General features: G+C 40.6%; 1 protein-coding gene and 1 long non-coding RNA gene across 3 annotated transcripts; one reads left to right on the top strand and one right to left on the bottom strand.

Moving 5' to 3' along the window:
* Window positions 1-350: 350 nt before the first annotated feature.
* LOC111833817 (uncharacterized) lies at window positions 351-10069 on the bottom strand. Its single transcript, XR_011983203.1, has 2 exons — window positions 9772-10069; window positions 351-8474 (listed from the first exon to the last, which is right to left on the bottom strand). It is a non-coding gene; the product is annotated as an uncharacterized lncRNA (long non-coding RNA).
* linc.pou2af1 (lnc RNA pou2af1) lies at window positions 8136-13468 on the top strand. 2 transcript variants are annotated; one of them, XM_023792432.2, is made up of 5 exons: window positions 8136-8407; window positions 10571-10668; window positions 11409-11457; window positions 12209-12444; window positions 12818-13468. In XM_023792432.2, the coding sequence occupies exons 1-5, from the start codon at window positions 8401-8403 to the stop codon at window positions 13133-13135; spliced, it is 708 nt and encodes a 235-aa protein (XP_023648200.1). In that variant the 5' UTR covers window positions 8136-8400; the 3' UTR covers window positions 13136-13468. The 2 variants fall into 2 exon arrangements, with proteins under 2 accessions (XP_023648200.1, XP_072557169.1); XM_072701068.1 differs by lacking the exon at window positions 8136-8407 and adding an exon at window positions 10218-10468.
* The last annotated feature ends 269 nt before the right edge of the window (window positions 13469-13737 follow it).

The raw sequence follows: 13737 nt of genomic DNA, 5'->3' as shown, positions 1-13737 counted from the left end.
GGGGCAGCTGTGCCATTTGAATGCCCCATTTAAATGCCCTGCTGCCTCCCATGCCCCCATGGCGCTACCCCAAGGCGGTAAGTGTCCCTGCAGCTGATAATGCAGCCGCTGGGGGGAGCAGCCAGGCAGGCTGCTTTTCCCACTGTGTATTATTTGGTATCTCAGGTGCAGGTGCGTCACGTACGGTGTCATGTGCTACACAAATCTTAAGCAGGAAGCCGGTGAGGCACTCCTTAAAATAGCAATTAATAATTTGATATTAGCGCATTTAGCCAGGCACTTCCATTCCTGTATCCTTAAGCATAAACTACTCCTGTTGCTGACATGTCTACTCAGAAATTATACACAAATTCCATCTTAGTTGTTTATTTGATTTTGTCATTTTTTTTTTTATAAATTCTTGTCCATTTGATTGCTTTTCATAAAAATTAAGATTGTAACAGCAAGCTACAAGGTGGACATGCGTCCCAGGCCCGAGAGCCGACGTTTGCCTGGACCCAAGCCAGACCTGGCCCAAGGTCTGTTGCCAAGACCGTTGCCAGGAAACACCCAGTAATCATTTGAACCCAGCTGCCGTGCGCAGGGCAGCAATGCACAGACATCTCCACAGCCCCATGCCAGGTGCAGCTCCCAAGAGACCTCCTAAGGTTATACTCATCAACAAACAGAGTGCAGGGATTAGCAAACACTGGGGGGGCAGCTGGGATTTAAAACTCAACTTTCTCTTCTGCTACAATAGTGCCACAGATACCACAGACTATGGACCTGAAAAGGGATCAAATGAAAAAATGATTTGGTGGTCCAAAAACGGCAGTGTCAGCGACGTCATGCAGGTGGGGGAGGTGCGGGTTTGTTTAAGGTGTTTGCTCTGCAGGCCACCAAGGAAAGGGGCAGGTGCCGGCTTGAAGAGCAGAGCTACAGTATCTGGAGGACCCGCCGCCAAGTCTTCATCCAGCTGATCGGTCGCTGCTGCCTCATCGTGCATTCCGTCCTGAACATACAACTCGCTTGCAGACGAGAAAATGGGGAAAGAAATAGCAGTAATGTTTTTCAGTTCTTTACTGAGCCGTCCTGGGTGTGTTTCGGAGTTTAGGTTAGGGTTAGAGCACATGACAGATCCTGCTGTCTCCCAGATGCTGAGAAAGACCTTAAATGTCCTGCGGTCTCCCAGATGCTGAGAAAGACCTTAAATGTCCTGCGGTCTCCCAGATGCTGAGAAAGACCTTAAATGTCCTGCGGTCTCCCAGATGCTGAGAAAGACCTTAAATGTCCTGTGGTCTCCCAGATGCTGAGAATGACCTTAAATGTCCTGCGGTCTCCCAGATGCTGAGAATGACCATAAATGACCTGCTGTATCCCAGATGCTGAGAATGACCTTAAATGTCCTGCGGTCTCCCAGATGCTGAGAATGACCATAAATGACCTGCTGTATCCCAGATGCTGAGAATGATCTTAACATGCTTTCATTGCTGCTCTACGGAGGACTACCATTGACTCCTGGGTGCACCCTGCCCACAGTTATTGACATGGAATAGATGGACAATTCACCAATTCACGTACATATCGTCAACCCCCCACCCCACCCCCACAGAACCTGCCAAGACCTGCTCTTCTCTGCAGGGGTTCATATCCTCACATTGCAGTTCCACCATCTCCCCTGGGTTTTGTAGCTAATGGTAACCCACATAAGTTCCCTCAAAACTGTACTGATGAGCCAAAAAATTAAGGCCACCCCCACATGAAGTGAATAATGTTGTCTGGCTTGTAAAAATGGCACCTTGTCAACATCTTGGATATATTAGCTGGTACTCAGTATATATGGCACTTGGATATATTAGCTGGTACTCAGTATATATGGCACTTGGATATATTAGCTGGCATTCGGTACTCTTAGTCGACTTTGTGAACGCGCGCAGAAACGGGCAGCGGAAAAGTGCGGAGTGACTTTCGGGGGAGGGGGGGGATGGCCAAGACTCCTCAGTGCGGGACGGGAATGAAGGCTGCCCCCTTTGGTATCAACCAGTTTAAGGGCACAAATGGCAGATAATTTCAAAGATGGATGTGGCTGTAATGTGCCATCAAGCCCTGCTCTGTAAGGGGCTGCGTAGCTGCAGACCGGTCAGAGTGTCCATGCGGACCCCTGTGCACCGAAGAAAGCACCTACAATGGTCACGTGAGCAACAGAACTGGACCATGGAGCAATGGAAGGAGGTGGCCTGGTCTAATGAGTCACATTTTCTGTTGCATCATGTGTATGGACAGGTGTGTGTCGAGCATCTGTGGGATCTGCTGGACCGATCTACAGCTACTTAGCCTTGTACACAACAGGGCTCCATGGACTGTGTGCTGTGACACATCAATCCCGTAACCATCCTTAAAATTACCTACGATTCACGCCTTAGTAGCCTTTCTGTTGGTTTGTACCACATGGCATAGCCTTTGTCTGATCTCACAGAGAAGTCTTTGACCAAACCCCCTGTTGCAGATTTGTTTTTCCCTCCTCGGACCACACTGAGCAGGTACTCAGCACAGCAGACCATGAGAACCCCACAAGCCTTGCCGTTTCAGACACAGTCATCTGCCATAACAATCTGACCCTTAAAGTCATTCAAGTCTTTACCCTGGCTGATTTCTTCACATTCAACATGGTGACTGTGAATGCAGAATGTTAGCTTACATTTATTATACCTTAGACACATGAGCTGTTTTTACAAGTCAGTTTTACTCACATGACTTGGGGATGGTCATAATGTTCTGGCTCATTAATCTGTATTGCAATAATCCAAAAAGCATCCCATTCAGTAGTAGTAGTAGAAGCTTTGTCATTGCAAAAAATGGTATCAAACAACAAAATTTAGAGTTGCCACTCTTAGTCAGTGCTTCTAAACTAATATAGTTGAAAAATAAATATGTATATAAAAAGTTACCCGCCCCTGGCCCAGTCTGAGAACACTAGTTAAACACAGAATAGGCAATAAGGATACCGGAAAGAGTAATGCAAGCAATATAGGAAAAGCTTTAGCAAGTAATCATTTTCAACCTCTTATTGCATCTGATCCTGTTTTGCGCACACACACACACACACACACACACACACACACACACGGTCTCGCCCCCTCGGCAGCAGCCACAGATGATGCTCACGGGGTGGCGCCCTAACAACCTGGCCCATGTCAACCTTGCAGACCAGCCCAAAACCACTGTCAATGCCATAACACAGGTTAAATCCCTCTGTTGCAGTAAAGCAGACTCCCCTCTGCCTAACATAGAATAATGCTATGCATTTTGGTACTTCAATGCATTATGTGGATCCAATGTGACTTCAAGGCTCCTAGTGGATTTGGTTTAAATATTTCAGTCTCGGGTTAGTGTGTTTTATTTAAATCTGTTTTAAATGCAATGCCATGAAAGACTATTCCTCAGTACACATGTAATTCATTGCATGCAAAAAATTTCATGCCTGTACATGATTTTTCTCCTGACAATGGAAACATCGGTGTGGGAAAAAGCTTCAGAAAACTTGGTGTTACACAAGGCAAATATATTTCATCACACAGTGTGCTGGGCAAAGATTAGTGTAAACGTTTTGTTTAGATCTGATAGCAACACAATAAAACAATAAAGCAATTAAAAGAATGAAAAAGTTAAAGTAAGAATCTTACAACAAACCTCCAGGGCATCCGATCGCAAAAGATACTGCATGTAAACGGCAGAGCTTGAGGCGACAGGTCTGTCACTGCTGGCCGTAACTGAAGAAACAGCACTTTGCTTCTTGCGGAGGGCGCAGGAAACCTTGTGCTGCACCAGCCATCTTAAAAGACCATAAACAGTAGCTAGGGCAGATGAAAAGCAAGTGATCATGCAAATTATAAAGCACGTAATATGTCCACAGGATCCAATGTTTAAAAAGCCTGTTGTCTGCCTTTAATATATACATATCATTCTTACAAAGTTTCAGATCCAAGATGAGAGTTTCTCATAACAGTGTAAAGTTGACCATAATTATGACAAAACAGGACAGAGAGGAGTCAAAAGCAAACAGGGAAAACTACCAAAAAGTGACAACTGAGAAGCAGGACAACAGAATTAGGATCACTAGCTTAGCCACACACAGTAACATCACACAAACTCTCATACAATGACCAACCGGGGAAATGAACTAAAGCAGGAACTTAAATACACAAACAAACCTGAGCTAACGAGGACGCAGGCCAGAAGCATTAACCAGACAACCAATCACAGGGAACACTAGGTAACAGGCAATAGATGGAACTAATGAAGAGGTAATCACAGGAGTAGGGAACTTAACAGACAACTAAAAAACAATATTCTAACACTAGTGACCTGTGGCCTGTACTATGAAGCGGGTTACTGGCTTATCGGGGTAGCTTGTCGGATTTAAGGTACCACAGTTTAAATGGACTTCATATTCGTTCACTTACATTTTGCCCAGACTACCTTAAATCCGACAAGTTACCCCGATAAGCCAGTAACCCCGCTTCGTAGTACAGGCCACCGGCCACTGGAATACAAGGCTAATACAGAGTACAAGAAGTGCAAAACAAAACCAGAACCTAACAAAGGAGTGTGGGCTATGGATGGGAGGACTATGACAGAAAATAAACACTAGGAAAACCAAAAACCAAAGTATAACAAACCAAAACACACAAGGGTAAAGGATACAACTACAGAGGGGGAAGGCAGAATGGTCGTGTACCTTGTGTCCCGTAAAAACATGGTTTGCATGGTTTAAACAGTACTTTCAGTCCACGAAATGATTCATAAGAACATAAGAACATAAGAACTATACAAACGAGAGGAGGCCATTTGGCCCATCGAGCTCGCTTGGGGAGAACTTAACTAATAGCTCAGAGTTGCTAAAATCTTATCTAGCTCTGATTTAAAGGAACCCAAGGATTCAGCTTGCACTACATTATCAGGAAGACTATTCCATACTCTGACTACACGCTGTGTAAAGAAGTGCTTCCTTAAATCCAGTTTGTAATGTTCTCCCGCTAATTTCCACCTATGGCCACGAGTTCTTGTATTTGAACTAATGCTGAAGTAACTATTCGGTTGAACAGCATCCAAACCTGTTAGAATCTTATAGACCTGGATCATGTCCCCCCTCAGTCTCCTTTGCTTGAGGCTGAACAGATTTAGCTCAAATAACCTTTCCTCGTATGACATTCCTCTAAGACCAGGAATCATTCTTGTGGCCCTACGCTGCACCTTTTCTAAGGCCGCAATGTCCTTTTTAAGATATGGTGACCAAACCTGCACACAATATTCTAGGTGAGGTCTCACCAAGGAATTGTATAATCTTAGCATTACCTCCCTTGACTTAAACTCCACACACCTGGAGATATACCCTAACATCCTATTGGCCTTTTTTATTGCTTCCCCGCACTGGCGAGAATGAGACATGGAAGCATCAACATACACACCAAGGTCTTTCTCATAATCAGCTACCTTTATTTCAGTAGGACCCATAAAATATTCACTGTGAAATATTAGATCTTTTAGGTTTAGGCTATATGAATAATAAAGATTAGCCATTTTTATGTAATTCAACCTGTTTTCGTTAATCAGTTATCTTCCTTCTTTGCAATAAGTAAACTGGGCACCCAGTTTACACTTGGTGGTACACTCAGAGACGGGTCCAGCCCTGGCCATGGCAGAACCGCACGACTCGTGAGCTGGGCTCCTGACCCACCAAGTGCCCCAGGGATATGACGTAACTTAGTGTTCGGACCCCAAAGTTCACTTTCTGTGTGTGTGTGTGTGTCTGTGTTTTGTATGAATTACATTGTGGGGACACAATGTCCCCATAATATAATAAAACCTGATGCATTTTACCGTGTGGGAATTTTTTTCTTGTCCCGACATGGGAAGACTCAATTTTATAAAAATCCTTGAATACAATCAAAAAACTAAAAATGCCAGAATTCTTGTATTTTGTGTGGTTACTTTTGGTTACGGATCCGATTCAAGTCGAGAGCTGTACACTAGATGGCGCAGCAATTCAAGTACAACACGGGTCGCGACTCTGGATAAAGTATTACACTCTGACCAATAAATTATAGTATAATGTAATAATATCATAAAACGGCAGACACGTGGACGTCGATGGTCGGTCAGCATGAGGTACTGATGGGATCAACAGTTTTCAAGTCAGCCTCGCACATTTTCTCTATAATTCACCAATGATAGATACACAGCTGCGTCAAAAGTGAAATTTCAGGTGGCCAAACAGTAGCACACGATTGCTAACGGTCGAATCAGAGAAAACATTGTGAAACACAGAAATATTAACTTTTCTAGTTCATTATCACCGTGCTCTTTCCAAAGACAGTTAACTGTTTTAGTGAAAATAGAGTCTATTTTCGTATAAATACTGTCTAATGCAAGAGCCTGCTTCTGGTGAATAATTGTACTTAACCATATTTTGACTTAATAGGCCTATAAAAACATTACTTGTATCATGTCCAATCTTTATATTTACGAACTGAGTTTATCTGCAAAGTACTTGTTTACATAAATGGTTAAATATATCACACATGAATGCATTAACAGTTATTCTAACCATAGATTTTAGGATATTGCAATAATAACATTAATCATTGGTAACTTCGGTTTTGTTTAAAAACGAATATACGTATGCGTAAACCAAATACGCATGCAAAATTACTTATTATTACGTTCCATTATCCTGTTCTGCTCATTATTTTAACTATTTACACAATCATTAACTAATTTTAATAGAATAATACTGCAACTCTGTCTTTACAACATTAATTACAAAAATGTATATGGCATTGTATAATTAATATCGATGTATGATATGAAAACGACGTTAGGTGTGGCAATGTGGAATCACTGTGATTGGTTATAAATTATTTAAACAAAAGAATAACGAGTGGAAAACTTTATGAAACATGATTTGGAGATGGATCACAAAACAGGAATTGGGTACCATTAGTACCGTCATTTACTATAGCCTAAAATGTTTATATAAAATAAGTGTAAGGACTTAGAAGACCAATTACAAATATGATTTCGTCGTTTTCAGAGTATCTATGTGTGTAGGCATGAGTGCTTGAAGGAAGACAAAGAGATTGGGTGTTTTATCAGATAAAGGTTGATTGCATCCGCATGTAACATCATTAAATTATACAATAATAATAATAATGTGGTTTCGTGTTCAATTTCGTTTACACGTGCGTAAGTTCAAAACACAGTGCAAACTGAAACAGGGTACTTCGGCTATAAATGTAAAAGCCAAAATGCTCTGAACTTAAGCAAGTACAATTATATCTTTCGGGTGACGAAAGATACTTGTTTATTTTAAAAGTTTTACCGATCACCAGCATTTTGTTTTTGGGGAAAGTAAATTAAAGCCATTTTGAAGATTATGACGATGTTTCTCGTACTGAATCATACTGAAATAAAGTACAATATTGCATCAAAGCGCTTAATTTGTGTCTGATTACCATCTATCATTTCCATTCTTGATTTAGGCCTCTCTTAAGTGGATTTTAATTGGCTAAATTCAGTGGCCTTGCAGTTAATTGATATACTTCTACCGGAATTACCAATGTCCTTATTTATATTCAGACATCCTACTGGTACATTACCCATTAACTTTAACCACAAATCACAACAATGACAAGTTCTAATTGTCATATTTATATGGCGTAAGTGCAGGTAGATAATGTTGGATACATCCAGGAATGGTCTCGTGCCACAGCCAGTGATGACATGGCTGCTGCCATATGCCACGCCCACAACCTCAGTGTTGTATTAAATATTGTCAAAAATGGTGGCAAACATCTATGAAAATAATTATTTGCTATAACTGCCAGTTGTAAAACATGTTGAAGACGTCATGCGTCATGTTTTGAGCTATTAAGATGCAGCTTTTGATTCTGACAGCGAAATAGTGCTTTGTCTTGGGGGCTAACCACATCGATATTAAAAGGTATATAAAATGTTTAAAATGTCCGTTTATTTTGAGTCTGGGAGCAAAATATCACCATATTCTATTAAAAGGGGTCTTATTTAAAGCATTAATATAGTATATATCACTAAAAGAACACTCTTTTTGTGAAGCCTTTGAATATTCAAATTGAAAGTATCGCGCAATCATTGATTGTCAAATCATTGAGTTCTAGAGGTTTTAAATAGTAGGCATGGAGAGAGAAATACTCAAACTAATATATCCCTAGCTATAATTCAATATTATTGTATGTCCTCGACCAGGTCTAAGACTTTTGTGTTGAGAGTTAGTGCAACTTTTGTAATTATTTCATTCTAGCCCATATAATTGAGCCAGAGCTGACTGACTGAAGAGGCTCACAGCAACACTTGTTCCAGAGATTTTCACTTCTTTCAGCCAACATGTCTGGTGAGTTTATAACCATTTTAATTCCTTGAGATTCTTCGTCTTTTCAGTCTTTTAATTTGAAATATACCTGAAAAATATAAAGGAGAAAAATGCAAGTCACTATTAAAAGTATATCAAGAACAAAAGCACTGCAATTATAAATAGTAAGATAAACAGCTGGAAACAAAACTATTACCTCCATGTAAAGGGGAAATCTAACGTTGATTATGCTGGCGAACTCCCGATTATCATCGATAAACTAGCCTTACATGTAAGTACAGAGATTTCAGACATGTTCGATGCATTCAATGGATGCAAGTACCATATCACGTGCATTACTTTTACGAGTAAAGTGTGTAACAAAAAAACCTGGCTAAAACTATTGGCCATATTGTAACTTTGCAACTTGCAGATGTTACTGTTCATTTTTATTTGCTTATTTCAAATTCAAAAGCAGAGTAGTGACTGCTACCATTAATTTTCGCTATACGTAGCCTATATATAGTAATGAGTTTACAGTTTATTGGTGTTATTACTGTTTTATGCAGCATCGGATATTGGTAAAGTTAATGTACAATCGTTATTTTAAAACATAAGAAAGAAAAGTAAAGCATGCACGCATGTAGGCAATTTTTAAAGCGGCAGTTCGAATGGGGCGTATCGTATTTCTTTCCTGTAGCTTTACTATTTGCCACATTTAAGGGCAAAAATACACCGGAATCTTAATATATGAATATTTATCAAGGACGGGTCTAGAAGTTTTCGCTTAATCAGTACACCTCGGAAGCTTTTGTTGGCAACGTATCGCCTTTAAAACCACTTTGCCGGTAGTGTAACAGTCTAAGGGGCACGTAGGTGTCTTAATCGGTTTAACCATTGTGTGGCGTGGTTTCGGGAGAACCTTTATTTACATGATGGCGAATCGCCGTGTTTATGCCTGATGACATGGGGGATGAATTTTAAAACAAAAATTGCGTCATTCTTTATTCACTCGGCCAATATTGACCGTATTTAAAATGTCAATTTTTATGATTTTTATCGTTGTTTTATTAGCCTACCTTTGTATCTCATTTTCGTGCATATACATATTTATAGGCTACATACCACACAGAATTATACGTAGAAGTAGCCTACGGGTTGTAGACAAAAAGTTTGTTTTATTTTTCGTAATTTTTAAAAATCGGGATTTCGGGTAGGCTAATGTGAGATCTGTGGTTCATTGATAGCGTTTGCGCCCGTATTCAGTTCAAAGGAGACTAACTTTCCTCGAAATGCGCTTTGCTGGAGCATGCAGAATAAACACAACTAGCTAGAAGAGCGCAAACCTCTGTCTGCATTCAGTTATTCTTTACATGTATATTGGTTCTACACAAAACTTTACTTACTTGAGAGCACAGAAGAATGTCGCACGATCGATGATCTACAACGCAACTTTTCATATTCCGTCTACAAGTCTTTTAGCTGTTCGTCCTTCGGGTGTCTTTGTCAAAGTATTCAAAATCCTATTCTTTTGTTACTTTACGGTCTGTTTTGGGAATTTGGATGTATGATAAAAACGTAGGCTTATGATTACGTTCCTCTTTTTTAATTCTCAAGATTCATGTTTACAAATTTAAAACGCGTATGAGTGTATTTTACGCGGCTTAACCTGCATTTAAAATGGCCGATAACTCGTTTCCCCAGTTCCAGCAGTAATGCGCTATTCACATCTGTAATTCGAAACGCTAACCCGTTCGTTGCCGTACGCCGGAGAACGATTACGATGCAGTAAGCAAGCTCAAATTACAGTCCTTTGGAGTCCATACAACCACCGTTTTGGGGGCTATTTGTAATACACTTGAAAATAAACCATTCTTTTAAGTTCGTGTGATTTATACTGTAGGGTTGAAAACCACTCCGTGCTCATTACACACGCCGGATTAACCTTTATATCCATAGAGGTTACGTGGCTATACTTACCTGCACATATGGTTAGGCTACTGAAACCGCCTAGCGGTTTAACTTTAATTGACAGCTCTTTCAGACTTCCACCGTGGACTCCAAAATGTTTAGCACAAGCAGGCTACAGGAACCAAACGGGAGGTTACATCACTTTTATATTGCAGTTATGAGAAGGCGTGGGTGTTGCCGCGTGGATGGGCTTATACAGGCTTTGGTAACATCTGATTAACTCTCCCGGCACAGATAAACCAAAGGTGTACCAGGGTGTGCGAGTGAAGGCCACCGTGAGAGAGCTGCTGCAGAAGCAGAGAGCCCGACAGGCTGCCGTTAAAAGCACGACGGTAAGAAGGCTTTGCCTAAGTATTGGGAGCGGTAGGACTGATGTTATACAAATACCACTGACAAAATATTTCCTTTATCTGGCTTTTACACTGCCCAATAAAATAAAAATAAAAAATCCCAGGCAAATCAATAAAAATAACAAAAAAACGTATCTTCCTCAGTGACACCTTCATCGCATAAGTCGCTCTATATCTCTTTATTGTTGTAAAACATAGCAGCTGTCGACCTGTTTCCGTAGCACATGTTCAATGGAATTTATGGGTCTCCATACAAGGAGAGTCTGCACAGTTAAGCCCTATCCCCATATAAAAGAGAAATGTAAATTGATTAATTATGCTGTTGAGTCTACGGGCTAACCATCAACCAGTTACCTGAAACACGGATAACAAATCTCATCATACTGACTATAAAAAAACTCCAGAAAATATTTAACATAATAATAATAGGGGGCGTGGTGAGTGACAGGCAAAAAGTTCGTCGTTACACACTTTTAGTACATGCAGGCCTTATCGACGTGACGTTAATAAATGCAGAGGTTAATAAATGGTGTGTACCCTACATCAAAAAATAATATATTACAAAGTGCTTCGTCGAGAGTAACGATCAGTTCTTGGCGAAAAGAACATATAGGCCTAATTTGAGGGGGGAAAACTTAATGGTCAGGTTTAATAATTCGTACTCTCTCTCTCTCCTGTTATGCCTCATTCCTTTCCGTTTTTCTCTCTCCCTCATTCCTTAGATATCCCAGAACTTCACGGTCCAGGATGGCTGCGCCACACCTATTCCTGGTAAGATTTAAATAATCTGACAACGTTATTTTATATTACTCAAGAACAAGCCAAAACGTTTAAGCTCAAAAGAAGCCAAACATGCCAGCATGGCGTCACCTTATCTTTGCAAGGCGTTTGTAAAGACTTCAGATTGAATAAAATGTTCAATTGAACGCCTGTGTTCTCAGTCATTACCTTCAAATCATTTCTTACTTGTTGTAAACAAAGTTACACTGCGCATATAGGATACACGAGAAGAAATCCCTTCAAAAACTTATTGCTGTAACCATTCAACTGTACAAACGCTGAAAGCATATCAGTGTGTGAGAAGGTATACAGTACGTCGTATTACAAAACTGTACTATCTTAGGTTAGCCAATCTGGCTACTACTAAAGTCCCCCAAAGGGCGGAGTGCAAAACACTATCTATGCAAATCGCCTAACAATGCCACACTAACATAACAGTAGGCTTAAACAAATAAACACAGATAGATTTAGACCGTTATAAAATCGGTTTCATAGAAGTTATGTCCAAACTAAAACTTACATTGAGTGCCAACGACCTTCACGCAGAATACTCGGATTACAGAAACAATTGAAATACTCGGGTCCCCATTCGCGCAGTGTATTCTGCCCCTTTTTATAAACTTGCATTTAAATGTGATTTAACTGTTGGCTAGGGCTCCCATGACATCACTTCTGAAGCATTTACTAATTTAAATGTCTTCTGCTTATTCACCCACTTCATATACCTTATTCACTTTCCCAGCCCATCATTTTGACGTGTGTTCGGGGAACTCTATTCCGGATGCCAGTTACCAGACGTCCCCTTACATCGACAACTTTTGCGACAGCCCTATGGAGACTTCAGCATTTGACAATCAGTATCCTAACGTCATGTTTCCGCAAGACAATTTCAGCAGCATTCTGCCTGCAGACTCTTCCGTGCAGCACTGGGCTCATGGACATTTTTTGTCGACTTCTGACTATCACATCAATGGAATGGTACGCTGCTGCAGTACAGCTTTTCTCTCTATGTGATCTGTCATCTTTAAATAGCCTACTAATTACTGCAAAGAGATCGTAGGAGAAAGCTCGGATTTTGTATGCTTGAACACAATCTCGCGTGCTGACCTGCTTGTGTTATTTGTATGTTTTTGTCGTAACGTACAGTGCGATCTCTTTGCTAGTTAATCGGCAGTTTGACATGTGAGAAGCAGATTTGTGAAATGCACATAAAAAAGAAATGTGATGCAGTTAGCTTTCTTCTTGACGTATTGTACTCAGTTACAGTGAGCAAACTGCACTGCACGAATATGTATCTGTACTCTTTAATGCTTTATTTTTGTTGTGACCCACTTTCATTTTACTCTTCTAGGTTCCAAGCGCTTTAACCGACTCACTGTCGCTCAATCTTCCCAGCCCAGATTACAACAGTTTCTCACCCCCCGATTCCTACTCCTCCTCTTCCTCGTGCTACAGCTCTCCTTCTCGGATGGACTCGAATTATGGTTTCGTTGCAGAGAATTACCATTACCAACACTGCAGCTTCCAGCGCGGCTATTGCCTGTCTCATTGGTCGGGTCCCCAAGACAGCCCGATGAACGCGGAGTACGTCTCGGACTGCTTGTACACACCAATGGATCAGAGCTACTTCAGAAGGGATGTGTGCAGCTCAGAAATGTGTTATCTTTAAAATGCAATCTCCAGTTAAATTTCAGAGCAAGCTGGTTTTATGCAACCAGCTCGCTGCAACTTACTGTCTGTTACCAGCATCACGTGTGTCTTTAAATTGGCTATTTTCAGTCTAATTTCAGTCTAATTTCAGGCCCTAATGTTCCAAACCACTTCCACGCTTTTAACCTGTCACTAAACTGAACCAGCGAATGGACGTGCGATTGAAGCGCATGTGTGTTGTGTTGTATTGGTGCGTGTTGCTGAGCAGTAACGGGAAAAAAATCAATTCCTATGCTTCCAGTTACGAACAAATTACAGTTACGTAAACAATAAAGATGTATATATTTCTTAATGATGTAGTGTTTTCTTAAATTTTCACTAATATGTTTTGGCTTTTAAAAGTAAGCTACTGATTCCCAAATGACATATAGTCAAAAACACTTAGTTGAAGCGTTTTAAATTAAAGAAATGAACATCTAAAGTCCACTTAAAAAGTGATAAGCGCTCTTTTCTAAATGCGCGCGAAATTTCCTGCAGTTATTGCATTGATGGAATAGTAGGCGACATTCCACCAAACACTTTAGTCACACACGTAGATATAAGTTAAAAAAATATACCAGC

The sequence above is a fragment of the Paramormyrops kingsleyae genome, chromosome 17, assembly GCF_048594095.1.
Source record: "Paramormyrops kingsleyae isolate MSU_618 chromosome 17, PKINGS_0.4, whole genome shotgun sequence".
In the NCBI taxonomy this organism is placed as follows: Eukaryota; Metazoa; Chordata; class Actinopteri; order Osteoglossiformes; family Mormyridae; genus Paramormyrops; species Paramormyrops kingsleyae.
Note: the sequence above shows the minus strand (reverse complement) of the source record. Positions and strands in the feature narration are given on the sequence as shown.

Coding starts and splice junctions, on each gene's coding strand:
- linc.pou2af1 (XM_072701068.1), top strand. CDS start 10,354: ATGGTTAGGCTACTGAAACCGCCTAGCGGTTTAACTTTAATTGACAGC. Junction 10,469..10,570: donor CTACAGGAACCAAACGGGAG/GTTACATCACTT, acceptor CTCCCGGCACAG/ATAAACCAAAGGTGTACCAG. Junction 11,458..12,208: donor CTGCGCCACACCTATTCCTG/GTAAGATTTAAA, acceptor TCACTTTCCCAG/CCCATCATTTTGACGTGTGT.